The 27,487-nt window shown below is 49.8% G+C and overlaps 2 protein-coding genes across 2 annotated transcripts; both read right to left on the reverse strand.

Annotated features, from left to right (window-relative positions):
* Positions 1-39: 39 nt before the first annotated feature.
* Positions 40-8,087, reverse strand: GNB3 (G protein subunit beta 3). Its single transcript, XM_009685125.2, has 9 exons — positions 7,987-8,087; positions 7,373-7,411; positions 7,086-7,192; positions 6,898-6,961; positions 6,617-6,779; positions 6,449-6,515; positions 3,816-4,017; positions 2,392-2,608; positions 40-1,535 (listed from the first exon to the last, which is right to left on the reverse strand). The coding sequence occupies exons 1-9, from the start codon at positions 8,041-8,043 to the stop codon at positions 1,429-1,431; spliced, it is 1,023 nt and encodes a 340-aa protein (XP_009683420.2). The 5' UTR covers positions 8,044-8,087; the 3' UTR covers positions 40-1,428.
* Positions 8,088-14,790: 6,703 nt separating this feature from the next.
* P3H3 (prolyl 3-hydroxylase 3) lies at positions 14,791-27,309 on the reverse strand. The gene is made up of 15 exons (XM_009685179.2): positions 26,754-27,309; positions 26,108-26,260; positions 25,509-25,734; positions 25,250-25,381; positions 24,195-24,328; positions 23,811-23,900; positions 23,412-23,464; positions 23,144-23,202; positions 21,834-21,958; positions 21,628-21,723; positions 20,489-20,639; positions 20,200-20,317; positions 16,315-16,390; positions 15,768-15,908; positions 14,791-15,469 (listed from the first exon to the last, which is right to left on the reverse strand). The coding sequence occupies exons 1-15, from the start codon at positions 27,165-27,167 to the stop codon at positions 15,257-15,259; spliced, it is 2,181 nt and encodes a 726-aa protein (XP_009683474.2). The 5' UTR covers positions 27,168-27,309; the 3' UTR covers positions 14,791-15,256.
* Positions 27,310-27,487: the final 178 nt, after the last annotated feature.

Here is a 27,487-nt window from a genome sequence, read left to right on the forward strand (position 1 = left end):
TCCATTAGCCCTAACACTCAGCCCTGTCCCTGACATGTAACTCTGCACAGTAGAGTTGTGCTGAGAAGGGTCTGACCTTGAGTCCAGGGGTCTAGACTCCAACTCAGGTACTGTAGAATGGTCTGGGGTGTTACTCTGAAGGAGACTGAAGTATTTAGTATCACTTCCTAAGTTCTGCTGCACCTGCTGTGACCCTAAGACAGGAAACTAGCTGGCTGCAAAGTTCTGTCATGAGGGCAAAATCCAAAATAGGGAGAGGCAATATTGTGCCATGATGGTAATATCTTCACCCTCTGCTCAAGGTCAACAAGATATAGGGGCTTTTCAATGGTCAGTGGTGAAGCCTTGAGATGCCAGGATATGGCTATAAGCCAACTGTTGGAATAATGCCTGAATAATGGCTATGACCTGTAGCTGAGCTTAGGTCTCTGAGGATATGTACTTGGCCTAAGGATATATGCTTAGTTCTCTGCCCAGACTCTTGGGCAGCAAATCTCAGTGGCCTGTTGGAACAAGAGGCAGTGGGATGTTTTCAGCCAAAACAAAGGTGAGGGAGACCCTTCCCGGTGGACTTAGAAGTAGAGCAAGGCTTGTGGTTTCCCTTCTTAGGGCAGATGCTCTAAGCAATGGGTAAGTGTGCAGTCCTCACAGGAGGAGGATTATGTACTGCAGGAAAGAACACAGCCTGCAGAACTTATGTGAGCTTTCTTTATTTGCCTGGACTATGAAGTACTATAGCAGTTAGAGTGGAAAACAGTGGCTGGGGACTACTGATTAGGTAGGGTCACCACACAACACAGGGGTGGGGCAAGAAGAGAAGGAACAGCATGAAGCAAACAACAAAGAAGAATAAATGTAGTGTTCCCTGGTTTTCTGGGGAAGTCTGGAGGCTTACCCCATCTGTGCATAGACAAAACTTGAGCTAAGACTTCCCCTATGGAAAATGAGCCCAATTTACCCTACCTTTTTGGTAGAGGTTGCATGATAAAAATATCGAACCCATCTCTGGGGATGTCTGCAGGTATACAGAAGAGCCATATGGAGGAGCTGTACCTGGGGACAGAGGAGTTGATAAGGGCTTCTCAGAGGGATGGGTGTCAAGCATGGGTAGAGGTGTTTGAACTGTGCTATAAAGGCCTGAGATATGAACAGATGTGTCTGGCTGGGGTCCTGAAGCCTGCAAGAGGCTAGAAACTGCTGGCCTGTTTAAGGGTAGAGAGAACTGTCACTGTGTGTGCTCCTACTTCTCAGCCCAACCCCCAGACTTCTCATCTTTTCTCTCTAGGTGACCCCTACAAGTGTCCTGTGTATAGAGACAAGTGGGAGTGATAAGTAGACATTTCTGTTGTGTTCAGTTGGTGATGCTGTTTGCATGGGCTCAGGCCTTGGGCCGTGCTTCTGCTGCTCTTTTCCTCTTTGCTGTCATCCTCAGTTCCATATCTTGAGGAAGCTGTCCCAGGAGCCTGTGGCAACAGCCATGCCATCTGCTGTCACCCCCAGACAGCTCACTCTGTTGTCATGGCCAGAGAGGATTCCTGATGGGAGGGGAAGAGGAGAGGTCAGTAAAAGAGATGGGGCCTAGGAGAGGCAAAGCGATTGGCCAAATGGAGCAGATTCATCATAGGCTTGTGGCCTGTATATATATGCCCCTGTGTTAGGATCAGTAAGTGGTTAATGAGAACAAATATGCAGAAGAACATTTGTGCATGCCATACAACTACTGTCTATGAGATCTGGCCAGAGAACAATGTTCTTAGGAAGGTCCAGCCAGCTGAATCCCCAATACAAGAGAAATTGCTGCAACATACCGCTGATTTCATCCCGGACCAATGCCATTGATAGGACTAGGAAAGCAGAGCGTCCTTGATAAGACTGAGAAATAGCAATGCTGTTGGAGGTCCAAAAGCGGGCAGTAATATAAATTTTCAGAGACCAGGGGCTGTATCTGATCTGAAAGAACAGTACTTGTGTGTATTCCCTGTATGAGCATCACTGAGCATCCAAAAATGTCGAATGGAGCCCAGCTTCATGCTCAGCTCTGTACCTGGCCACCAGCGAGCAACTGAAACTGATAAACTGCAAGGAGTAAGAGACAATGTGAGACTGTATTTGTGCTTGAAAGCAGTTTTAGCTAATAGAAACACTGATGCTCTTTTACTCCTTGAAATAGTCTTGCTTCAAGGCTTGACCTCCTTAACATTAATGACTGGAGCCAATAGTTTTGAGTTTCTACTGAAAAACATGGTGTGCGCCTTAAGTGTGTAGAGGCATTGCTGAGCTTCAGTCAGTACAGCATATGTCCATTTTAGAAAAATAAGGGCCTTTCTATTGCCTTGGTAGGGATAGAAGGTCCTGCAGGGAATAAGAGAGGGACCTCCAGGAGCCACTCACCCACACGCTCTGCTTTTAGGGAGTCCCAGATGTTGCAGTTAAAGTCATCATATCCGGCGAGTACGAGGCGCCCGCTGCGGGAGAAGGCGACTGACGTGATTCCACAGATGATGCTCTCATGAGAGTATACTATGAGCTCCTGGTCTGCCCGGAGGTCAAAGAGACGGCAGGTGGCATCATCTGAGCCGGTGCAGATGGCTTCACCATTAGGGAAGAACTGAAGAGGGCACACACCAGATTTTAATCAGACTGTGCCTTATGCATTTCCTTGATATCTTTCTCCTCCCGGCTAACCACCAGAAAGCCATGGAGCTAGGAAAACCTAATGGGACAAAACACTGGATCTTAAAAGTTGAATCTGCTGGAGAGGGAGAGTTGTAATTCTAAGACCAAGTTGACTCTTTCCACCTCCAGAAAGCCAGTGACCTAGGGGCTAGAGCTATTGCAAGGTGCCCTAGCGCGTGGGAAAGGATTGTAGTCTCTTCTACCTCAGCTGTTTTGAGGTTTGATGTCCACCAGTTACCCCCAGATGGGGTCTAGCAAGATTCAGAGCTATGAGAGCCTTCCACTCACTGGGCTGTCTGAACCTCATGCCTAAAGCTTCTCATAAGCTGGATCTTTCGTGTGCCCTCCCTGTCTTTCCCCCCACTCCCTGAGGAAAAAAGACTTCTTCAGGACCAGGTGTAGCAGAAAACCATGAGGCTGGCAGGATAGCCATGGGGCAGGTGAGAAGTCAGTGAAGGCTGGTACGGACATTACAGGAAACTGGCAGACTCATTTAGTTAGTAGAAGGGAATTAAACTGACACTTCTCTTGTCCTGTCACCTCTGGGGCTCTGATTTGAATCCTTGCTTCTGAGGGGGATACTAGTCCCCAAATCTCCGTGCTGTCTCCTATGAAGATTTCTTCTTTAGAAGATCTCCCTATGATCCCAAGTTACCATTTCTACAATCTGAAGCTGACTGAGACCCTCACCTACATTAGGTGTTCCTGCTGCCTCACTTGCGTCTTGCTTCAGGGTTCCTACAGCATGCCTGAACTGTGGTTCCCAACAGCTGCTATGAGCAAAGCTGCATCAGAACTTATATTAGTGGGCTGAATGCCTCTGACCCCAGTGTGCTGGCTGAGTTCAAATGGTGTTTTGAGAGTGGCAGTCAGGCCCAGGCACTTAGGTGTCCCAGTGCCTTGGAAGAATTAGCCTCAGAACTTAGTGACTGGCTCAAATTCACAGATATTTGAGAACTGAACTCAAATCTTCCTTACTTTAGGCTGCACCATGGAGCCAGGGTCTCCTGAGATCTTGTTTCTCTACGTATAACAGTGACAGCATCTTTCAATCTGTGTCTTAAGGCTTTCTCCCTATTTCAGTGCCAATCCTACCTCCATTTTCTTTGTCATCACAATCATGCAGACAGCATACATACGCAGATGGCGTTGATATCGGATTCATGCCCTGAGAAGGTCTGACGACAGGTGCCCTCCCGTACGTCCCACAGTTTGGCAGTAGCATCACAGGCCCCAGAGATGAACAATTTGAAGTCTGGGGAGACAGCCAAGCTCATACAGTCTCCGGTGTGACCCAGGAACACTGTCTTCTGCTGCCCTGTCTCAATGTCCCAGAGTGCACTGTGGGAGGGGAGAGAAGTTTTCAGAGCCAGCCAAGGCAGATCAGCTCTATGGCTGGGTTTAAGAGTTGCCCCACTTACAAACAAAAGGAGAGGAAGCCATGAGCGTGACTACAGAATGGGAAAAAGGTGGGAATATCACTGGAGTTAGTTATATACACCAAGAAACATCTTCATAGCTGTTGCTATTTATAACTTAACTGCAGTAGAATTAGACTATGACTTGGGTGGGGTGGCTGTGATTTGGCGATGTTAACGGCGACAGTCAAAGGGAGTAGTGAGAGGACGTGAGAGGGACCCACACTTGAACAGCCAAAAAAGGACTGCTGTACCCACACTGTTGGACTCATGGGCTGTTTTCCCTGGGATCCCACACTATCTGCAGGCAAATAAGCCCCATGTAGCCTTGATCTCTGATGAAAATGCCACATCCTAGCTTGTCCTGGTCAAGAGTTTCTGCCAAGGTAGTTGTTGGGGGAGAGGGACAGATAAAGATTCAGACTTGCTCAGAGTCACAGCGCAGGGTTACTGGAGAGCCAGGAACCAAGGATTCATGCACAGGCTTTATAGATGACCTTTGCATAGTGGGTAAAGTTTGGGAAATGAAGCTTGTATGTAGGCTCTACATAACTTTATGATGTTTTCTGTGCCAGAATAAATGATCACAGAATCACAGAATGGTTGAGGTTGGAAGGGACCTTTAAAGATCATCTGGTCCAACCTTCCTGCTCAAGCAGGGTCACCTAGAGCTCATTGCCTAGGATTGTGTCCCAGATGGCTTCAGCATGTCTCCAGAGAAGGAGACGCCACAACCTCTCTGGGCAACCTGGTCCAGTGCTCTGTCACCCTCACAGGAAAGTTTTTCCTCATGTTCAGACGGAACTTCCTGTCTTTCAGTTTGTGCCCGTTGCCTCTTGTCCTGTCACTGGGCAGCACTGAGAAGAGACTGGCCCCATCCTCTCGACACCCCCCCCCCTTCAGATACTTGTACTCATTGATCAGATCCCCCCTCAGTCTTCTCTTCTCCAGGTTGAACAGTCCCAGCTCTCTCAGCCTTTCTTCAGAGGAGAGATGCTCCAGTCCCCTCAGCATCTTTGTAGCCCTCTGCTGGACTCTCTCCAGGAGCTCCATGTCTCTCTTGTACTGACTGGGGAGCCCAGAACTGGACACAGTACTCCAGGCGTGGCCTCCCCAGGGCTGAGTAGAGGGGGAGGAGCACCTCCCTCGACCTGCTGGCGACGCTCTTCCTAATGCAGCCCAGCATACCATTGGCTCTCCTGGCCCCCAGGGCACATTGCTGGCTCATGGTCGACTTGTCGTCCACCAGGACACCCAGGTCCCTCTCGGCAGAGCTGCTTTCCAGCAGGTCAACCCCCAGCCTGTACTGGTGCCTGGGGTTATTTCTCCCTAGGTGCAGGGAGGACTTGCCTTTGTTGAACTTCAGGAGGTTCCTCTCCACCCAACTCTCCAGCCTGCCAAGGACCCTCTGAATGGCAGCACAGCCTTCTGGTGTATTAGCCACTCCTCCCAGTTTAGTAGCATCTGCAAACTTGCTGAGGGTGTACTCTGTCCCTTCCTCCAGGTCACTGATGAATAAGTTAAACAAGACTGGACCCAGGACTGACCCCTGGGGGACACCACTAGCTGCAGGCCTCCAACTAGACTGCGCCGCTGACCACAACCCTCTGAGCTCTGCCATTCAGCCAGTTCTCAGTCCACCTCACTGTCCACTCATCTAACCCACACCTCCTGAGCTTACCTATGAGGATGTGATGGGAGATGTGTCAAAAGCACTGCTGAAGCCAAGGTAGGCAACATCCACTGCTCTTCCCTCATCTACCCAGCCAGTCATTCCATCCTAGAAAGCTATCAGATTGGTCAAGTATGATTTCCCTTTGGTGAATCTGTGCTGACTCCTCCTGATCACCTTCTTATCCTCCATATGCTTAGTGATGACCTCCAGAATGAGCTGTTGCATCACCTTTCCAGGGATGGAGGTGAGGCTGACAGGCCTGTAGTTTCCTGGGCAATGATACTGTGCTTTATGAGAGCTGGCTGGCTAGTTTGTCCATGCTGCTTCATCTTGACTTGGCTTCAACTGGGAAAAGAAGCATCTGTTCTGCCAAGGGAGGAACTAGGAATTTGTCTTCCTAAGGTACTTAAGTACCTAAGGTGCTCTGTGTAGCCTCTCTATGTAGAAAAAAATTTATCCTTAGATAGTGGAAAGGTGAGTAACTGCAGGGCAAAAGAACACTTGCTGGTGTGAGCTGTGGCTCTAAGAGCCCCCAGAGAGGAGGGATTGCAGTGTCTGCTCCTGTGATCATGTAACTCCTAGAGGTGGAGTCTTCCAAAGTGCTGAAAGCTGGAGATCTGTGTGAGTTTTCAGTGCCTGTGACCACTTGTATTGTGAAGATACAGAAGCTGACACTCACCATGTGGTGTCTCCAGAGCTAGTCACAATATTGTTATCATCCAGAAATCGGCAGCAGGAGAGATAACCTGGGAAGTGGGAACAAGCCAGTATGAGAAACGGGACAGGCCGAGAAGAGGGAAGCTTGGAAGCAGAGAGCACCTAGGCTGTAAGTAGGCAGCACACACACCTGTATGGGCTGAGAGCTCTCTGCTCACTTTGACGTTGCCTTCACGAGTCTTGAGGTTGTAGATGGAGCACATGTTGTCAAGGCCCCCACAGGCCACAAAATTGCCTGAGGGGGCATAGGCACAGGTCATGACCCAAGAGGAACGTAAAGGGATGGCATGAACCTGGGAGGACAAGAAAACGGGTCTGCACTCTGGGAACAGAGATGAGAGAGAACAAGGATGCTTGCTCTGAGGGCATTCACTCCATCATCCCCATTTGCTGCATCCGTCTGGCTCTTACCTTGTTGGTTGTGTATGTGTCCCACACAATCAGTTTCCCATCTTGTGAAGCACTGACCAGGAGTCTGTGAGAAAGTAACAAGATCATGTTAGTAGCTCTCTTCCCATCAGAGCCCTCTTGCCCTGCATAACTGTGTGCTGCCTTGCACCCCCCTCAGCACCCCAGCAGATCAGCAGCATCTCTCTCACTTGGAGTCTGTGGACCAGTGCATGGCATAGATCTTGGCCAGATGCCCACGCAGGGTCCTTCGGGTCCGCATCTGAATGCGACCAACCACTTCCACTCCAGACACAATCTGGGGAAAGAGTGGGAGGAGAGAAAGAATTAGGCCTGGACTGGTAGGAGCTTTTTTACTCCCCACGACTGTGCTCCCTCACTCCTTCCCTGGGCCTGTTGGAGAGTCCACCTTGCAGTAGTGCTACCTGACTCCCAAACACTCACCTAGCCAGCCAGTTCTGCCAGTTCTGCCCCTTACCTGAGCAAGTGTTGTGTCTGCACAGGCTTTCCGGGCATCCTGGAAAAGAGTGAAGAGAGGTCAAGTCAGAAAAGCACTGTGTGATGAGGGCAATGAAATTCAGGGGTGTAGTTGACAGCCTCATTTAAAGTGGCAGTTGTCAGAGGTAGGGACTGTGGCTTTGCTGTGTTTAGATTTGCCCAGCCCAGTGGGATCCTGGTCTGTGACCAAGGCTCCTCAGCACCTGCCAGACAAATAACACCAGGGTGAGCCAAAAGCTAATTTGCATCCAGTTCCCCATGATGCACCCTTTCCCTGGATCCTCTGGCCTGGCAGAATGCCAGCTAACTCCCAGACAGAGGAGAACCCAGGGATATACTGCACTCTGTGATCCCCTGCAGACATAATGCGTTTGGAGTCTCCCCTTCTCTCTGTTCCTCTCCTCCTCTTTTTGCCCCCTGCCCCCATGCTAAGAGGATCTCCATTAGCACTTAAAGAGCTATTCAGAACTGCAGAGGGCTCCAAGGATGTATTTGGAGAAAACTCTCTCTGAGTTGAGGCCGAGTAGGGGATAGAGACTTGGCCACAGGGGAGAGGTGCTCTCTCAGCAGTTTCATGACTGTTCCCAGCATTACCGCAATCTGCTTCTTCAGCTGCTCAGCCTCTTGTTTCATCTGTTCCATTTCCCCCATCTTTCTGATCTAGGGATGGCTTCTCCACGTGTGGAGCCTTGATTCTGGAAAGACAAATCAAAGGAGAGGTGTGAGGTAGAAAGCATGCTAATATGACTTTGCTCAGTTATGAAAATGTAGATGTCTCTGATAAGGGCTTGGCAGCCATTTATTGGCTGCATGATTGGAAATATCATGCTCTATCTGGTCAAAGCCTTTAGCATTTGGGAAGGTCATACTGGGTCTGATCAAAAGTCCATTTGGTTCTCTATCCCACTTACATGTACACTGGGAGCTGAAGACTTCCAGAACCTCTTATGGAGGCTCTGCACTTCTCCCTTCACCTCTTTATCTGTACCATCCCTACTCCAGACTCTACGAAGGCCTGGGTCCTCTGTGGTCAACCTGTCCACCTGCAGGTCCAGGAGGATTAAACTTGATGTGAGGAGCCCAGTGGCTATGAGACCTGTTTCCTATCTTTTGTCCTAGGCAAAGCATTCCTGGACAGTGTCCACCAGCAATTTGGCCATCAAGGAAATCTGCAGGCTGCTGAGCTGCTCTTTCAGCGTTCTCTTCTGATTTCCCATCCTTAAAAAAATAAGTGGATGCCTAGGGAAGGATCTAAGAATAAAATAAGCACATAGTGGTATTCCTCCTACTTTGCTAGCCCAGCTTTTCATTGACTTCCCAAGCTTGAGGCAGTAGCACTGTATGCTATAGTCCATTGTCCGGTCACTTTTTGAGCCTGTGTCAAATTTTAGCATCCTCAGTGCCCTATGGTGACAAGTTTCACAGCTTAATGGCATGCTCCGTGAAGAAGTACCTGCTTCTATTACTTCTGAACTTGCCTGGCACGAGCTTCACTTGATGGTCCCTAGTTCCTGAATTGGAAGAATTAGCAAGTAATTGGTCTCTGTTCAGCTCAGTGTCACGCAGGATTTTGTAGGTCCTTGTCATATCCTTCTTCATCCACCTCTTTTCCAGACAGCAGAGATAGTTTAGTCATTTCTCACATGTAAGCTGTTACATCTGATCACCTCTGTTGTTCTCTGAGCCTTTTTCAGTTGTTTTAATACTGTTTTTCAGAGAAAGCAATGAACCAGAACTGCAAGGTATGGGCAAGCCATATGATTATACAGCATCTCTGTTTTGTTTTCTCTTTCTTTGCTATTAGATTTACTTAAAACTTTACCAGTGATTCTAGCATGTCCCAATCACAAAGACAAATCTGATCTTTGTTGCTTCAGTCTTTCTCTCAGGTAAGGATGAGTGTCCAGAAGCGCTCCAGGTGTTTCCATGAGCCCAGTGGCACCACCATCAAAAGCAGCACTTGTCCCAAGTCCAAGAAATGCTCCAGCAGCATCTGTAGAATTTCTCCTTCTAGTCCCTGTGTGTCACATGACCTCTATCCTTCTCTGGCCTGTTGTCTGAAGGCATTATTTCTTCCAGCTAACGAGGCTTTGAGTCCTTCCGTGTCAGGCTGCTCTTTCCTTGTGGGGCGATTCCCAAGCACATGCAGATGGCTCTTGTGATCCACCTTTGCTCGTTGTTTTGCCTGAGATAAAGGCCTCAGTTGTGCTCTGAATTTCTCTCCAGAATCCTTTCCCCCTGAATGTCTCTGTGGCTCTCCTTTGATTCTCCAGGCAGGATTAGTTTCTGCTTGATCAATGACTCCTGAGGCACAGCTTGAGTGTAGGAAAGCCAGGGAGATACAGCTCCTTGAAGGACCTGTGCCTATGCCCAAGAAAAGCTATGTATGTCAACTACGCCCCACAGAGAAAGGTTCATACAATTGTCCCTGCTGACTGCAAGGCTGCGTGGAGCCACATCATTGCTGCCTCTCTTCTGCTCCTTGTCCAGGCACTAGAGGTGGCCATTTGGCCAGGTCTGCTGGCTCCAGCACATGGATGAGAGAGCAGGAGGGGGCCCAGAGCTTGGAGGCATGTGCCACAGCAGCAATCTAGGACTGCCAGCCTCTACTAAACTGAAGGGTGGGAAGAGATCAGCACCTGAGCTGGCTCCTTTCCGCTGTTTTTTCTCCTCTCCTTGTGACAGAACAATGATGAGTGGTGTTCCTCCCAGCAAGGATACATAGTTGGACCTGGCTGAGTGGTGTTGGCCAGGAAAACGCACCTGAATGCACTTCTTTGGGAAGGGGTTGAGTATCGCAGTCCCAGCTAATTGGCAAGAGGGGTGCTAGCAAGGCCTTGTAGCTTTCAGAGTGAGTTTGCACATCCGCCTTATCTTTATGGTGTTTGCCCCTCGGCTTTCGTGTACAGTCAAGATCTGGAGACTATGTCCAGCTCTGAGCACTGCCTACCAGCACACCAAGTGACAAACATTAACACTGAGTCACCCTGGGAAGACCCAGCTTTACCATTCTGGTCCAAACCTTCTCCTTTTTCAGTTTTCCCCATGGCTGGTCCTGCCTCCCCCCATCACATCTCCACAACCCTCAACATTGGATATGTTTTCTTGCTGGGCCATGTCTTCTGGTTTACACTCTCTTTCCAGCCTCTTCTCTTGATTTCCAAGCCCTAAAAGCCTGGCCTCTCCATGACAATCCCTTTCTAAAGCTTCTTCCAGCTGTAACCACACTGGCTCTTGGCTTTCCAGGCTGTCACTCTCCAGACCTTTGGCCATCTGAGATCATCATCTATCCACCTGCCCTAAACTGACTTCTTGGACTTCTCTTTCTGTCCATCTAGCTCTGAATAGAGATGGGAGCCTTATTTTCCCTTCTTTCTATTCTTCAGTTTCTGATCCATTTGAAGAAGGTTGTATGAGTGCCCCTCACTGCCTGTTGGGTCCCCAATCTCCCCTGCATCTCTTCTGTTTTTTCACTGCTCTCTCTCTTTCCCTGGCAGTTTCTTTTTCAAGTGTGGCATTATCATGGGAGACCCAGTTCACAGGCAGACGCCTGTTCCATGAAGTTGCACAACCAGATGAGGGGCTTTGAGAGTCAGTAGGAAGATCCAAGGGGAGGGGCACGATGTTGAGGACAGTTAAAAAGAGCTAAATATATTGAAGGTATGGCTCAGGTTCAGGATCTGTCCAAACCTTTAAATCCCTTTGAGAGAACAAGCTAAATGAAGTTGGGAATTGCTCTCAGCCTCAGCAGGACAGGGAGCCACAGATAAGTGATAATAATAGCTCTGGCTTCGCCTGTCGCCTGCACTCATCACATCCCAATGCAATTTGTTGAGTGTGAGTCACCTAGTCCCCAATGGAATGCAGCTGCCTTCTAGGAGGACCCTAGCAGGTGTGCAAAAGAGCAGCTTACCATGTAAATTTAGGGCAGGAAAGGGGGGAACTGAATCGGCAGAGAACAGAGGAAAAGGGAGTGGAGCCTGGAGTCTGGCCAACCCAGGTTCCTGGCCAGGCAGCAAGTGACCAGAGACCAGAGAACATTTCTCGTGGATCCACAGATCAGTTCAGTGGTGCTCATGATAGCTGCTCAGCCCGGCTTTAAGAGGAAAGCTTTCTAAACTGTGCATGCCTAGGGCTTTCAGGAAATAAGGGCTTGTTCAGGTAGATGCTTAGCAGTAGAGGAAACTAAGCTGTTAGGCACCTTTGAAGAAATAAACACCCATCACCACCCTGGCTTTGCAAAGAGCTGCTGACAGGTTGACCTTGGCACCAGTACTTGTGTGCAAACCAGTGCCTCCTACAGAGCCACACACATCACTTGGGAGCCTCGCTCACTCAAGCAAAGTTTCAGCTTAGCTGATTCACACCAGCCTATCTTATGAACTCTGCCTTGGCTGTACACATCCAGTTCCCAGTTCTTGGCTTTTGAAGCCTGCTTTCATCTTTTTCTGCTCTCCAACCTGACAGCTCCACTGAGCCCTTTTCCCTTCTGCCTTTCACCTGTGACAAACTTGCTGGTGGCTCCTGCTGTAGCTCTCCTGCCTATGGGCAGCAAGACACATCCTGAGCCCTTGGATGTCTTCTCATTGCAGACCAAATGTCTCCAACTTGGTGTGAGGCTGAGGGGTCTGGCATCTTTCTGCCTCTGCCTTTTACTGACACTGCATGACTTTTCAGGGCTTTTGTCTATGTCCCTTGCACCACATCAGAGCAGAGATTCCCCCCCCCCCCCCCCCAGCATCCTGGGTGACTGTCCTTTCTGCCAAGTCACCTGAGTCACTTCCCTGTGGGGATGAGGTGTGAGTGATGGAAGGGAATGGATGGAAAGGGGAGTTGGATCCCTCATTTTCTAGCCTCTGGGTAGATTCCCCCAGGCTGGGGAGGGAGCTGCCTCTCTGTGAGTTGCATAGCTGGGAGAGCACTGTAAATAGAAAAGGTAAAAGTGCAGGAGGGAGGGCAGAGTATTAACAGGCAGCATCCCTTGGTCCCTGTGTAATCCCCTGGGCTGGCCTTGCACGCTCACCCTGGTGACCCTGAGCTCCTTGCAGAGCCGGATACAGAGATGATCGCCCTCTCCTGCAATGGAGATCAAAGGCCAGGGTAAAATTACCCTGCTCTGTCCCTTGCTTTCTGTGGGCTCCTTCTTGCTCCAGCGAAGCAGCCAGCTGCAAAGAGGTATGCAGGAGCGCACCGAGAATGCAGGGCTATCTATTGAGCATGAGTTCCAGGTCCTTCAGGGGAGGTGTTGCCCTCCTATTCCAGGCTGGAAACTGGTGCAATTTACCTTCCAAGGGGACAACAAGCATCTCCATCCCAGTGCCAAGTCCCTCATCATCATAAAGACATCTCAGTGCTAAAGCAAACATCTTCCTCACCATGATCTTCCCTCCTGTATCCTCAGATGCCTGCATATGGGGTCAGTCCTGGTACAGAGACCCTCACACCCCTACAGGGTCACACCATGAAACCGAGGGCCCCAAGCGCCTGGCACAGTGAGATGAGCTGAGGGCTAACATCAAGGCAGCATCCTTACCGGGATTTGGAGACTGAAGTGGGTTGCAGTCCCCTCTCAGATGGGTCACTCGTGGTCGGTGTCCCCCGCAGAGAATGGCTTCCCTGCTGGCCGAGGGAGCAAATCGTCCCTCTGCAGTGTCTAGTCAGTCCTGCCTGTCCGCTACGGGAGTCCCTTGCTCCCTCTCTGCTCCTCAGCCTCTCCCAGGACTGATCTCCCCATGGGGAGCTGGATGGCTATGGTCAGGAGGGATTGGGGGAGGGCTGATTCCAGGAGCAGCGTCAGGCAAATTAAATCAGACACCAGAGACTTGGGGAAATCGGATTGGGATGTAATGCAAAGCAGGTGGATGGGGAGGGGTGAAAAGAGAGAGTAACATACTGCTCCTGAAGGGAAAGAAACCATCACAGACAGATTTGACTCCCTCTGTTTATATTAGCAACAAACTAATAAAGTGAAGATTAGCCAGAACAGGCGAGGATTATAAACCTCCGGGGCAGAGCTTGCTGCACCTCACAATCCACAGCAATGCCCTTTTTCCCACGGACAGCATACCACGTACGCCCCAGATAGCGTGGGAAGAAGGGATGGTGCCACCCACTGTGGCCCTGCCAAGGGAAAACCCATAGTGGGCAGGGCCAGGCTCACATCGTCTCTGGGTGGCAAACCAAGCATTGCTTGGGGAAAACACAACCGGACAAAGGGGTTGTGGTGGCAAAAGCTTTCAGCAGCAGGCCTTTTGGCAGCCACTTTAGTGGGATGCTGCGATGGGATTATCTTGGCCTCAATCTCTGTTAATCTCTCCCGCGGCTTTGGCCCAAGCCTGAGATAAATACCTTTTAACGGATCTCATCTGACGTCAGGAGGCCATCAGTCTAATCACCCAGGCCGCCTTTATGCAGAGCAAGCCAGAACTGCAGACACCAGCCCCTCACCCCTGCCCAGCATGGACTCACCAAAAAGGATCCACCCAGAACCCCCATGTCAGTCCTCAGGGAAGGACATAAAAGTGCTAGGACTTGGTGGGATTTCCTGCCCGGGACAAGAAACTTCACGTGTCCACACTGAATTTCCTTTTTCTCTCAGCTCTGGGCTGTCATCTTGGGGAGGATGGGAGGCAAGAAGGGCTGCTGGCACAGATTTCCCCATGGTAAAGCAGGGGCCAAGCTTCAGAATGGAGAAGGAAGTCGCTGCTTCAGTCCTGTTCCACTAGCACTCACGAGGATGGGGCTAAACACAACAGCTTCCACTGGGCAGGGGCCTTAGGTTGACAGCAATGAGGAGAACATCCATCCACCTCTCACACCATGGGCCCCGGCTCTTGTACCTTCTTCCCTTCCCCACTGTAGTTGTGGTCTCCTTGCACAACTCTCATCTAGGCCTGTATGTTTCATGACCATAGGTTGGTCTCTGGCTTTAAGCATTCCCAGGAATAAGGTCACTGCTCATTTTTATACTCCATATCTGTCCCAACCAATTCCTGTTTGGCTACAAAATAATCCCATCTCTGGACACTAATCCCCTGGGCAGTGACAGCAGATTGTCTGTATATCAGCCTGAAAAATGATAAACAAAACATCTCTTCTGCTTCCAGGGAATATTTGGCGCATGGAAGGAAAAAAACAACAGGACTTGCTTCAGGGAAACAAGAGTGTACAGTGCTTTCTCTTGAAAGCACTTCCTACGCTTTCTATGGGTTAGTCCTGGCGGAACTTACTTTTGCCTATGCTCTCCCTTACTGGATGTAGCTGGCATCTGGGCAAACACTTTGTTTGTCTTCCTTCACTGAGAGCTCAATCTCCCCCCATCATTTGTTAATTAAATTTCCATGTACAATCAGTGTGTATGTCTCCCTCCTGGAGTACAGACTCAAACTCCCGCCAACATTTCTGTTCAGCATTTTGCTTTTATTCCATATATTCACATTTGCCCACCTTCCCTCTCTCTTTTCAACCTCAAGGCTCTGGAGTTTGCAGGTACCTAGGGCATTCAGATGCTTCCGTGTTGAATTCCTGAATGTGAGATAGCCCTTGCTCCCAAAAGCCCCTAGGCCCTTCTTTCTCCTCTTTGGTTTGGTCCCGTATGACCAAAAAGTTTGCACTGAAAGAAGTGACAAGTGACACAAATATGTCGGCGAGGCAGTGAAGAAAGATCTTGGTGTCACTGACTTTAATACGCTGTCCCTGCTTCCATTTTTCATCTTCTAGGAAGTCACGGAGAAGCAAGCTACATCCCTCCCTATCACTATGACTCTAGCATGCTAATAAACTGCTCCAGGCCTCGGTGGTGCCAGCACTACTGAGATGTGCCAGGCTGTTGTGCGTGCCAGTCCTGCCCCAGCACTCTGTGCACTCAGAACTCGTCCTTGGGTCGCAGCTCCTTGGGGCGCTGTGCCCCATTGGAGCCAGGTTTGTGCCTCCGGCTTGTGGGCCTGGCTCTGTCACTGGGCATGGAGGACTCTGATGAGGACCTGCTGCTGCGATCGGCTCCCTGATGTAGTTGTCTGTCTGGCTTGCCTTGTTCCACAGCCCTCTGCTCCATCAGCTCCTCTGCCTTCACCCTCTCCTGCAGCAACGGAGATAGAGATGATGGGAACCTTTCCCTGCTGGGGTCTCCACTCTGCCCGTGTGGGCCTGCAAGACATATCTTGCCTTTACCACATCCGTTCAATGCCCTAGAGCCCATTCTGTCTTGCGGAACTCACCACAGGCTGCCCCTCCACAGGGCACCCAACCCCTGTCAGAGATCAACCACCAGGTCCTGCACGAGGCCCTGATTGTCAGGAAAACCCACAAGCTGTTCCCCAGAGAGATTTGCTCCAGCTTGGAGGCCTTTGCATCTGTTCTCCAGCATGGTCCCTTACCTGCTCTGCGTGCTCCTGGGAGTGCGTATACCAGAGAGCCACGGCACAGCGCCTCCCATGGCTCACGGCCCACACGCCATGTGGGTTCTCCTTGCCAGAGCTGAAGGCTACCAGCCTCCCACACTTAGGATACACCTTGGCCTGCCAGGAGAGAGAAGGGACAATGAAGCTGGCAGCTCCCTGCCCTGGGGAGTGCTGTCCTTCTACAGAGATCATGCTGACTGTGGCGGTGTGGAACGGCAAAGGGCTGCTAGGCATTATAATCTATGGGGAAAGTGAGCCCAGGGGAGGGACAGAGAGAACCAAAGGGACAACAGGGGTCACAGACACCCACAGGCTGTAAGAGCCTGGGACATCTCAGCTAGAAAGGAGTTAATCTCTCCTCTAGCTGCGATTTGCCTCAATTTGCCTTTGGTTGCTCCAATTTGAATCTGCCACATTACCTGCTTCTGGAGTGGTGTGGTCCAACAACCAACTAGTTTCCGCCCACCTGGACTAAATCTCACCCTCAGTCCACTCTCCTTCCTTTGCCAAGTTCCAGACTTACTGTGACAGTCACAGTGTCCAGTTCAGTGAAGAAAAGGCCTCCACCTTGGAAGTCATCATTGAGATAGAGAATGCCACTGCAGACAAAAAGAAAGAAGATATATGGATGGTGAAGCTCATTCATCCCTGAGCCCTGCTAGGGTCAAACTGCAGCCGTATTTAGCAAATCTGGTGGAACAGTAATTTAAGACAAGAACAAAACATCTGGGAGATACAATACAGTTTACCCAGACCAGAAAATCTGCCTGACCCACTGCTAACCACAGTTCTCTGAATTCTCTTTTGTTTGTTTAGGTCTTTAAAATGTCTTGACAACTGCTATCATGGGATACCGCTAATAAAACAAGTTGTCTTGGGGGTGAGAGCAAGGTGCTGGCATGGATTAGAAATGGATGTGGAATGAAGCGGTCAATTTTCATCCTTGCCACAGGTTACTAGCAGGAACCTCATGGTCCTGTCCCTGATCCTGTGTTTGATACCTGAATGAATCATCTGGAAAAGACACGAATAGCAAGGTGAGTGGTAAAAATCTGGACATGACACAGCATTACTTGGATTTGGCAAGGACAGAAAAGTTCACGAGGCTCTATGAAGAAGCTGGGTGAGCAGGGAATAGGAATGCAAATGAAATTCACAGCATATAAGTGCAAAACAGTTGTCCTTGGAAGGAAAAATGAAATTACTCATCACTCTTCCAGGATAATAAATTCATTTTCCCCACAGTCCAGAAGAGCATATTAACTTCAGAATGAGTGATCATGAATTGATTCAGCAGAGCGATCTGAATACAGTATTTCTTTAAGTCAAAGGCATGTGAACAACCTGTGATTTGTATAGCACACTAGAGAAAAAACGAACTGCTAGGAAAAAGTTGCACACCCAAGTGGACGAAAATCCACTCAAGTAAATTCAAAGTAACATCAATACATCATTTTATTTTTATTATAAATACTAATATATTTCTATAAATGTTAATTTGATTATAAATAAATGTTTGTTGTATTCATTTATTAAATAATAAACTTAAAGCAATGTGTCAGGGAAAAGAAAATACTCTTAACAATAACAGACCCTGAGCTGACCTTCAGTGCTTATACATAAGATTGGAGTTTACATTGGACAGTTTTTATGAAAAAGTCAACTCAGTGGTGGTGGAAAAATAAACAACATTGGGAATGACAAGGAAGGGAACAGAGAACAAACCATCACTATGCCACTGTATAAATCCACAATGAGCTGTCTACACCTGGCATGATGGGTTCAAGCCTGCCTTTCCTATCTCAGCTATAAAGCAGCAGAACTGGAAAAAGAACAGAAAAGGGCAACAGAGATGATCAAAAGTTATGAAATGGCTTCCTTACAAGGAATGCCTGGAAAGCACAGGCCTCATCAGAGGCCATGAAAGGACAAGAGAACAAAGGTCTGTAAGTCAATGGGTATTGTGGAGAAGGAGAATAAGGACCAACCAATTACCAACTTTTCTTTTATAGGAGAATTAGGAACATCAGAGGTGGCTGACAGACTGAAAAACCCCAGATGCTTCCTCACTCTCCTTGTCACCGGAGGCTGTGGAGCCTGAATGATTCCACAGGTTCAAAAAGTGACTAAGCCAATTACTAGGAGAATCCATCTGGGGCTGTTAAATACAGCGATGCTCAGAGAAGTCCCCAAGTTACATACCACAGAGGGCTGGGACAGTACTCCAGGGAGGTAGCTCTACATCCTTGTCCTGTTTTTTTAATACTCTTCAGCATGTATCTGAGGCACTGTTGTAACAGCACCCTGTGCTAGGCAGACCTCAGTTGAGACCTGGCATGACCTTGTTTGTGTTTCAATATTGGGAATAATCTAAGGCCTAGAAGAAGAGATTGATCAACCAGGGAAAGCCATGTCTTAAGAGTCAAGGAGTAGAAGGTAACATAAGAATGGTCAAAAACACGCTTGGCACATGCCAAAAGGGAAATTAAGACAAGAAATTTCTTTACTCATATTAGAAAAAAGGAGAAGCAGCGTAGGTGAGACCACAGTCAGCTAGGATGAAAATAAGAACCACAAACTGGGACTGGGAATACGAAATAAAAATCACCGCTCTGAGGGCTGAAGCAAAATGTTAAGGATGTACGGACAATGAGAGGATTACAAACTCTGAAGCGCAGGAAATTAGAGCTCTTTTAGCATAGGGGTTAATGAGACTGTGAAGTCAGGGTGGTAACACAGGAAAGCAAAGATAGCTCTTACATATAAGAAGGGGCAGGAAGGTGAAGAGAATGGCTAAAGCATAAATAGGCCTTGTAGTCTGACCTCAGCAGTCTGCAGGGCTTCATAATCTATTTCCGAGAAGGATAACTGAAGGACAAGATGTAAATGGAAAATGATCTTAAAATGTAACATAGGTTTATTAAAAGCAGATTGGGTCAGTCACACTATCTTTGACAGAACAGTTATTTCCCAGGCAAGGATAACATGCTCAATTTTAGCAGTTTGAACCCTGTGAAAGCATTCAGAATGGTGCTGCTAGAGAAATAGCTAACAAACACAGAGCAGGTGAAGAAGAGCCCGTGAACAGAACACATCGAACGGTACACAGGGAGTGATTCCTAAAGGGCGACTGCTGGCCAGGAGGAGGATTACTGGAACTCCTGGGCTTCTGGGCCCAATCTTGATTAATATTTTCATTAATGACCACAGCACAAATATACAGAAGAGATCCAGGAAGTTTTTTCCTTCTCAGATGGTCTGAAGCATAGGGGCCTCTCTCAAAAAGGATGCCGGAAGAGTTTAACCCTTGTGGCTTGCTTGGTCTATCATACCTCACTCTGCAAGAGGACAAGAATACTCCCAGAAATAATTCAAGGGCACAGACCCCAGGATAATGTTTAAGGATACATTCAGGAAGAAGTCAGAGAAGACTACTACACAGGGAGCAGTGAGGTGACAGGGCAGCCTTCCCGCAGGAGAAACAGAGGTCTAACCAGTTATAAGACAGAACCATGGAACTTTACAATCGGACTAAACCATGTCAACATTTATGGCAGAAGGGAAAAAGACTGGATGATACCGGAATTCCCTCCAAGTTCCATGTCCCTATGACAGGCTGCTCAGAGAAGACTTCTTCTAGGCGTAGCTGCCAGCCGAAGAAAAGGCAAGTAAGATTGTCAGATGCCCAGTGACGGTGAAGAGGGGGAATAAACTGTAAGGGACTGGCCTCACTTGGCTGCAGTGTACAGCACTTGTTACTGTCTTAAAAACATATTTCAAGTTCCTTCACAGAAGAGTAACAAAACCTGCCACAGACTGGGAAAACCTCTGACATGGAAAGGAAAAACCCAACAGAAAGTATTGGTAGCGAAGCGTCAGAGAGATGAATGAGAAGATAGTCACGGAAGTACACTGACTGCTGCTCAAGCGAAGGAAATCCAAGGACCTCAGTTCTCCATGTCCTATAACGCATGGACAATGGGGCAGAAAGAGACAGGGAAAGGCAGAACATGATTAAAAGAAATAGGTTGTCATAAGGGCTGGGAGTGGACTGTAGTACTGTAGTAGACCCGCCAAAAGACAATTTATATCATGGTTCTAGATCCAGACAGTCTCCCAGCCCAGTGATGCTCTCTAACTGTTAATGCTGGCTGCAGGGAAGGAGGAGGGAGAAAGGCAGGCCCTCCTGCGAACATATGGGAGGTGTTTCACACTTTGTGCTGAAGCTGCTCATGCAGCCCTCTGTCTGATGGTACAGGCTTAGCTGGCTTTGAGCTAAGGCCTCCTCCATCACCTGGTTTGTATATGATGGCTGGAGTTCATCAGCCAGCTGAGCTCATCCCCTGATCGGGCTGGGGAGATGTTCTGATATCCGCACACTCCAATTAAGGTTCCCTTCTTATCTTACCTGTAGTCCCTGTACACGTAGGCAGGTGGTTCTCTCCAGCACTCGCTCCCTTCAGGATCCAAGAGACAGTTGTCAGCATGGACTGGGTGACTGAGATCCATGCGGCCTTCCTGTTCCCCTGAAGAGGGAAGTAGCAGGAAAGACTATGCATTTCAGTTTAAAGAAACAGTAAGGCAGAGAGAGGGGCACATTGAGAGTAAAGGGAAAAGAGTCTCCTGGGAGGGCATGGCTGGGACTGGGAAGGAGAGTCTCCAGGGGAAAGGGACAAACAGGGTTAAGGATTCTTTACCCTCCACAGCTGTGCGGCATACAAGGTGTGTGAATGAGAAATGGAGCTTCTTCCCAGGGGTAAAATAGGACTCTATAATTTTCCGGGATTTCTCACTGGCCTGCAGAAGCAATTTGGCATCTTTCCAGTCCACATCGCCATTCTGGGCCAGCTGCAAGTGAAAAATAAGCTTGTCAGAAAGGCGCTCTAAGACACACAAAGACATTCGTAGAAATGACAGATGTACATATTACAGAGGAACACCTGCATAAAGTCTTGTGGCCACTCATATGCAAGAAAAGAATGTTTTCTCTTGTAAACATACGTCAGGAGTGCACCCATACAGTGCAGTCATTCTTTCCCTCTACTCAGTGCACAAGGCCACATCTGGAATGCAGTGTCCAGTTTTGGGCCCCCTAATACAAGAGAGATATTGGTAAATGGGAGTGAGTCTTCAGTGCAGGGCCCTAAGATGGTTGGGGGGCTGCAGCACGTGACTTATAAGAAATACCTGAAAGAGCTGCATTTTTTCAGCCAAGAAAAGGCTGAGAGAGGATTTAACCTCAATCTCTCAGCATCTAAAGGGGGGTTATAGAGAAGATGGAGCCAGATTCTTCTCAGAGGAACACAGTGAAAAGACAAGCTGCAACGGGCCTAGGTTGCAGCACAGGAAATTTTGGCTAGATATAAGGAAAAACTTCTTTCCCTGAGAGTGGTTCAGCACTGGAACATGTCCCCAGAGAGGCTGGGTAATCGCCACCCTTGGAGATGTTCAGGACTTGCCTGTGCAAGGCCTTGAGAAACCTCACCTAGCTTTGGATTTAGCCATGCTGTGGTCAGGGGATGGACTAGAGATCTCCAGAGGCCCCTTCTGTCTTAAATCTTGCAGTTAAATCTTAAATATTAAATGCAGTTCTAAGGAAGACATGTCTGTAAGACTATCCCACTGGGACAAGTAGCGACCCTAAAACCCTTCCTTGTAGGAGAGAAGATACATGTCAAACCCTCCATGTACAATGTGCCTAAAAATGAATGTGGAGGAAGATGGTCAGGTGAAACTGCAAATGTGCTTGTGGGGAAGATAACACAGAGAAAAAAGGTTAGGTGATAAACACTCTTTATGGCAACCAAGAAAATGGGAGGTTCAGAGAGCCACTTACCTGCATGGCCTTCAGAACAGTTAACCCTTCAAATCTCTCGTGTGGGGTGTGAGGGGACCGTCTTCCCCGGTAGCCATCTCCAGTTCCTCCAGCTGCCTGGAATAGAGGGATAGAGAAGACACAGACGAGGCTGCCATCTTCTTCCACTGCAACGTTACAGCTCTATCTGCTGAGAAGGAGAGGGCATTTGGGGACTCAGGCCTCACCTTTGTCAGCCGGAGAAGATCCCTACACTCAGACTCTGTCAGGACTTGGTCAAACACAACCCTCTGGGTTCCATTCATCTGACGGGAGTCCATGGTAACAGTGACACCATCAAAAGGCAAAGAACCTGTGGGAAAAGCATGTACAGATAGGGATGAGCAAGCAAGATAGGGATGGACAAGAAGCCCTCAGCTAACCAACCCCCAGTCTGGATAAGGAAGTGGAGGAGAGACACTATACGTTCTGGAGGAAGACAGGACCATTCCGCAGAGCCGCCCATCCCTCGCAGATCTGGGCCACTTGCACCCCTTGCATGCATCGGGGAACCAGAGCATGAGCTGGCCTACTGTGAGTGCTTCAGAAGGCAGCAGAAATTTGGGACGTGCTGGGAGAGAAGCAGGGAGCTGGGGAGAGTTGAGTGCACTGTGGATCACAGCAGCAGAACATGTCCAGCCTCCTGGGGTGAGGCTCTGGAGAAAAGAAGCAGGTAAACACCTCCATCAACCTTCCTTTCAATCATGCACCTTATCCTAGAAGTATCTCTAGTGCATCTTTCTACTCTCTTCAGCCCGAAGAGAAGCAATGGCTATTAGCTGCTGACTTGATGCAACAGGTGTTTTTTCTTCCCCTCTCTGACCTCTGAATGGTCAGGAATGCCAAGAAATAATAAGGCCCTCATTCAGACCCTCAGGATGATCTGCTCTCCCATATGCCACAGCAGAGAACCACTGGAGGGTCAGTTGGAGCAAAGATGCCAAGACAGAGCCCTGCAAGAGGCTATGTGTCCACACACGAGAGTATAGGACCAGCAAGAATAAAGGACTCTGCACTGCAGCCTGTAGCATTCGGCCACAATCCATCCGGGCTTGTTTCTTTTAGGGAAAAACTTGCTTAAGCTGAATAGCCTGTTTCCAGTTTCCCCTCTTTCTCCTTGTCCCCTTCAGAAAAATGCTGTTTGGTGTTGGGCTGGTGGAGCTGAACCAGGTCTGGTGTGGACCCTCCTGCCTGTCCATGCCAGCCGCACTGAACAGGGATCTACATGTCCATAGGCTTGTCATATATCCAGGCAGCACTGGTCTGAGCTTCTCCAGCCACAGTGCTCTTTGGGTTCCCATCCCACAGGTGTACGCAGCAAAATTCTGCAAGTTTATTCATGCATCAAAGAGGGAGAAAAGAAACAGTGAGAAGACTTGCTGAGCCATTCAAGTCAGTGTGCATCTATGCTAGCATTCAAATGCCTGAAGATGGAAGAAGAGATAGCACTTAGCCTGGCTGACTGCATTCTAGTCCTTCTTTGAGGTCTGTTACTCACCCCTCTTCTCCCTCTCTTCCACATCCAGAGTCTCCTGCTTTTGCTTCTCCTGATCCTCTCTCGGGAGCAAGGGAAAAAACATAGATCAGAGCTGTCAGTACAGAGAGCTACACCTAGCCCTTCTCTGTGTTCATTTGTTCACACCCTTCATGTTCCTGTTTTACCCATTCCTCAGTAGGTATTGCTGTTACCCTTGTGGACCCTGCCAGTCCAACCCCACCTCCTGCCTCCAGCATTTCCATTTCCTACTCAACTCAGCCAACCTTACCTGTGTTGCTCCTTTACTTTTTCAGGAATAAGCTCATCTGGAGTCCAAAGATCCTATAGGAACAAATGCAGAAGGTTCAGCACCCAGCAAACTTCTCCCACATTGGATCACGTTAACCAACCAGTTCCTTGTCCCCCTTCTCCAGGGGAGACCAGACTAACGGCTCTAACATGCTTCTGAGGCCAGTCAGATTGGGCTAATACATACAGTTACAGCAAGAATTTTCAACTATTTTCAGTCCTGGAGCAGAAGAAAGCCCTCAAAAATCCACATCGGAAGGATTTTGGGGTCCTTCTTATCAGCATCTGATCCTCTGTGGATCATGTACTATTGAATTGAGGCCTAGCAACTTTCTTAATGAAATTAGGGCAGGAAGATTAAGATAATATAATTACTTACAGGGTCATTAAAAGTTCCTCCTAGATGCTCCACTGCATAGTAAATCAACTTCTTCTCCATCAGAGATCTCTGCACGTAATGCTGAATATTCTAAGGAGGCAAAGAGGCTGTCAGGTAACCACTCCACAAAAGATAATCCCATCCCTGTCCAGGGCGGAAACCTGCCCCAACACACTGCTGTGGACTAAAGGAGCCCAGTTCTGTCCTGGAGGGATTCTGTCTGGTATAGACTATAAGCAAACTCAGGATCAGGTTTTTTTAGTCCTGGGCTTGGCACACATCTGCAGTGAAACACACACACTCCCTTTTTTGTCTCCTGGACCGGTGGTCCAGTTGTAGGAGACAAGGGAGGGCTAGCACGTAGAGACTCAGGGTTGTAACTACCTCTCTGGCTGTGATAGCTGTGTCCTCCCCCAGTTCTGTGCGATACTGATTCATTTTCTCCAACATTGGCTCATCCATGGGATAGAAGAGCAAGTAGGAAGCAGCACATTCAGCAGCCATTGTCTGGTTTCCAACTTGAGCGGGGACAGAACAGAACAAACAGACAGGTCATTGAAAGCCTTGATGTTAGCATTAAATGTGTATAGGCCAGCAGCACGCAAAGTCCCAGTCACAATCTGGCAGTTGGAGGTGTGGCCCTGAATGCACATCCTCCCTGTCTAGCCAGGCCTCTACCAAACAGAGGACAGAGAGCAGAGATACAGGGAATGAGCCTGGTGAAGAATGGGCCCACTTTCAATATTTACTGGGGGCTTGTTCAGAGGGGACTGAGAGAGAAGAAAAGGAAATATGAGGAAGAAGGGCAGTGACAGATGAGGTTACAGCCATTTGGGTCAGACAGGCTGCATGGGGCAGTGTGGGATGGAGTAGAAGTGCTCAAGGGACAAACTGAGGTACATATGAAAGTGACAGGGTGACAGGATGACCCATGTCATGACAGGCTATCAGCTCAGTTAGAGCAGGCAGGGCTGACTCACAAGGGACATCGCTGTTAAGATGAGATGCAAGGGCGTGCTCTAGATCAGAAGTGGGAGCCTGAGAAGGCAGCACTTGAAACAGTGACATACTGGAAAGAAGAGTATGAGATACATAGCTTGGACAGAGCAGATGGCTGGAGCTAGGACTTCAAATGGAGAGCTCTGGAGGAAAGATTTGTCCATATACACAGTGGGAATGGCAACACATTAGAGAAACTGCACAGAGAGACAGAAGTGGATCATGGGAAACCTCTCCAAAGGTGATCTCAGGCTTGGGCCTGAGCAAGAGAAGAGGTTCTGGCCAGAGAGGTGGATAGAGGGGGCAGAAGGGGAGGGAGACAGGTAGAGCTCAGGACAGTGTTACACTTCTCCCCATGATATGCTGCTCTCCAGGTCCAGAGGACAGGGGCAAGCTTAGGGGTGCTACAGCAATGCCCACTGGGTTGTGGCTCTGCTCACCTTGATCGTAGGCAAACTGCAATAAATCAAGATGGGAGGGTATGAAGTCTTCTGTGGCCGAAATCCGCCCCGGCTTTGTGGCAATTTCAAGCACACATTGCTGTCTGCACTTCAAGACCTGGACATAATGGGCTGCAAGAGAGAGCAGCATGAAAGCCAGCAGCTCCCCCATCTGCCAGACAGGAGTGCTGGGAGATGGGGCCTGTCCAGACTGGGAAGCATGGCCTTCCTACCCACCCCTCTGTGCCTCCAACGCTACCTGCAATTGCTTCATAGAGGCCAGGCTGCATCTCCTTCTCCTCTTCCTCCACCTCCTCCTCCACCTCCTCCTCCACCTCCTCCTCCTCCTCCTCCCAAGGTCCTTCACAAAGGGCACGACACTCTTCCAGTGCTGAGAGCGCCTCTCTGAGTGATTCCTCCAGCCTGGCCACAGCCTGCAGGTACTCATCTGCATCGTAGTGCTGCACCCCAGCCTCATACGCCTCCTGCAAAGGAGAGGACCAGGCCCCTTGTTAGTGTAGGTGACACCAAAGGACTCCCTGAGACTTCAAGTCACTCATAGGATAGTGCTGACATCTAGGGGCCCGCTTGGATCATGCACAACCCACCATGCAGTGACAGCAAATCTGGACGTGTGCCAAAAGTACTTCTCCAAGGCAGTGCAGCCTGCTGTAATTGCCACCATCAAATCTCTTTCCATGTCAGCCTTGCAACAGTTTGCCTTCACTGGTGTATGGATACCCCATCTCAAGCCATGACCCCTGTGTGGAAATAGAGCAGGGCCCTAGGCTGGTCCCTGGGAATGTGTGACAAGCCATGCTATGTCTGTAAATACACAGTTTTGCACTAGGCCCTCACCCAGAGTGGTGTGGCCTCCAGATCCCGGAAGCTGTCTGATTTCACTCCTGACATACGGCGGTATTTCTCTATGTCCTCACGCATCTGGAGGTGCTGGGGATTTGCGACAAAGAACGTGTGAGCTGCGGATACGGCTTGATCCAGCTTCTTCAGCTGCAGAGAAAAGGCAGCACATGTAACATGCCCATGTGCACTAGGCAGACCCACTTCCCTTCAGCCCCACCTTTCACCCCAGCTGTTCCCACCAGCTTCAGCACCATGACACTGGGTATTTGGGTAGGCCCACCTGTACCCAGCACTTTGCCCAGCCCATGCTGTGACCTAGATTCATCCACAGCATGACTGTGTTCCGGGTCCCATGTCCCTGACAGCCCACGTGTCAGGCCAACCTCACTAGGCACAAAGGGGTGGCCATCCGCAAAGCCTCACAGTGCTCTGCACCGTACCACCCTCTGGACTCCTTCAAACCTGCAGCAGCTACCTGGGAAGCACCAACACAAAACCAGCATGCTATTTTTGCTGAGAAGCGGAGAAAGATTTAAATGGGATGGGACTGCTGCAGGTCTCCAGCCCAACGCCCTGCTCACAGCGGGGCTGACTCCAGAGCTCGATCAGATTGCTCAGGACCTTGTCTGGGCAAGCCCACCTGGAAGAAGGCCACCTGGAGGTAGTTGTAGGGCTCCCGCTGCTCAAAGTCCCGCTGGACGGCGTGGCTGACGCGATGCGCCGAGGGCGGCCCGCCGAGCCGGCGGCCCAGGCAGTGTTGCAGGCAGTCGGCGCGCTGCAGCACCCGGTCGAAGAAGGCGGCGTCCCAGGGCACCGCTGGCCCCTGCACGAAGGCCGCCTCGTCGCGGCAGGCGTGGCGGCAGGCGCGGCGGGCCTCCCGCAGTCCCGCGTAGCTGTGCAGTGAGCGCTGCAGCAGCTCGGCCGCCTGCGCCCACTCCCGCGCCAAGTAGGCGCGCACGCCGTCCGCGTAGAGCAGGTCGTAGGGGACCAGGCGGCCCGTGGCCGCGGACGTGGCGGCGAGGGCGAGCAGCAGCGGGAGGAGCAGGGAGGCCATGGCCGAGCTGCGGAGGAGGAGGTACAGTAGGGGGGAGCGCTGCGCGGCCGGGGGGGCGGGTGGAAATGCTGGCAGGCCCCGAGCTAGACACACCCCGGAGGCCGGGCCGAGCTGAGCCGGGCGGGCAGAGCCCCCCCCCCGCCTGCTCGCCCTGGTGGTGGCAAGCACCGTGGCCAAGCAGCCCCGAGGGGTCTCGGCAGCTCGTGTGGCCTGCCCCGCCTGCACCGCCCTCCCGCCCCAGCCCCCCAGCAATAGGGACAAGCTCAGCTCTTGGATTGGGGGCACAAAGAGGGGGAGTGGATTCCTGGCCTGCCTGGAGC

This window comes from Struthio camelus, chromosome 1 (genome assembly GCF_040807025.1).
Source record: "Struthio camelus isolate bStrCam1 chromosome 1, bStrCam1.hap1, whole genome shotgun sequence".
In the NCBI taxonomy this organism is placed as follows: Eukaryota; Metazoa; Chordata; class Aves; order Struthioniformes; family Struthionidae; genus Struthio; species Struthio camelus.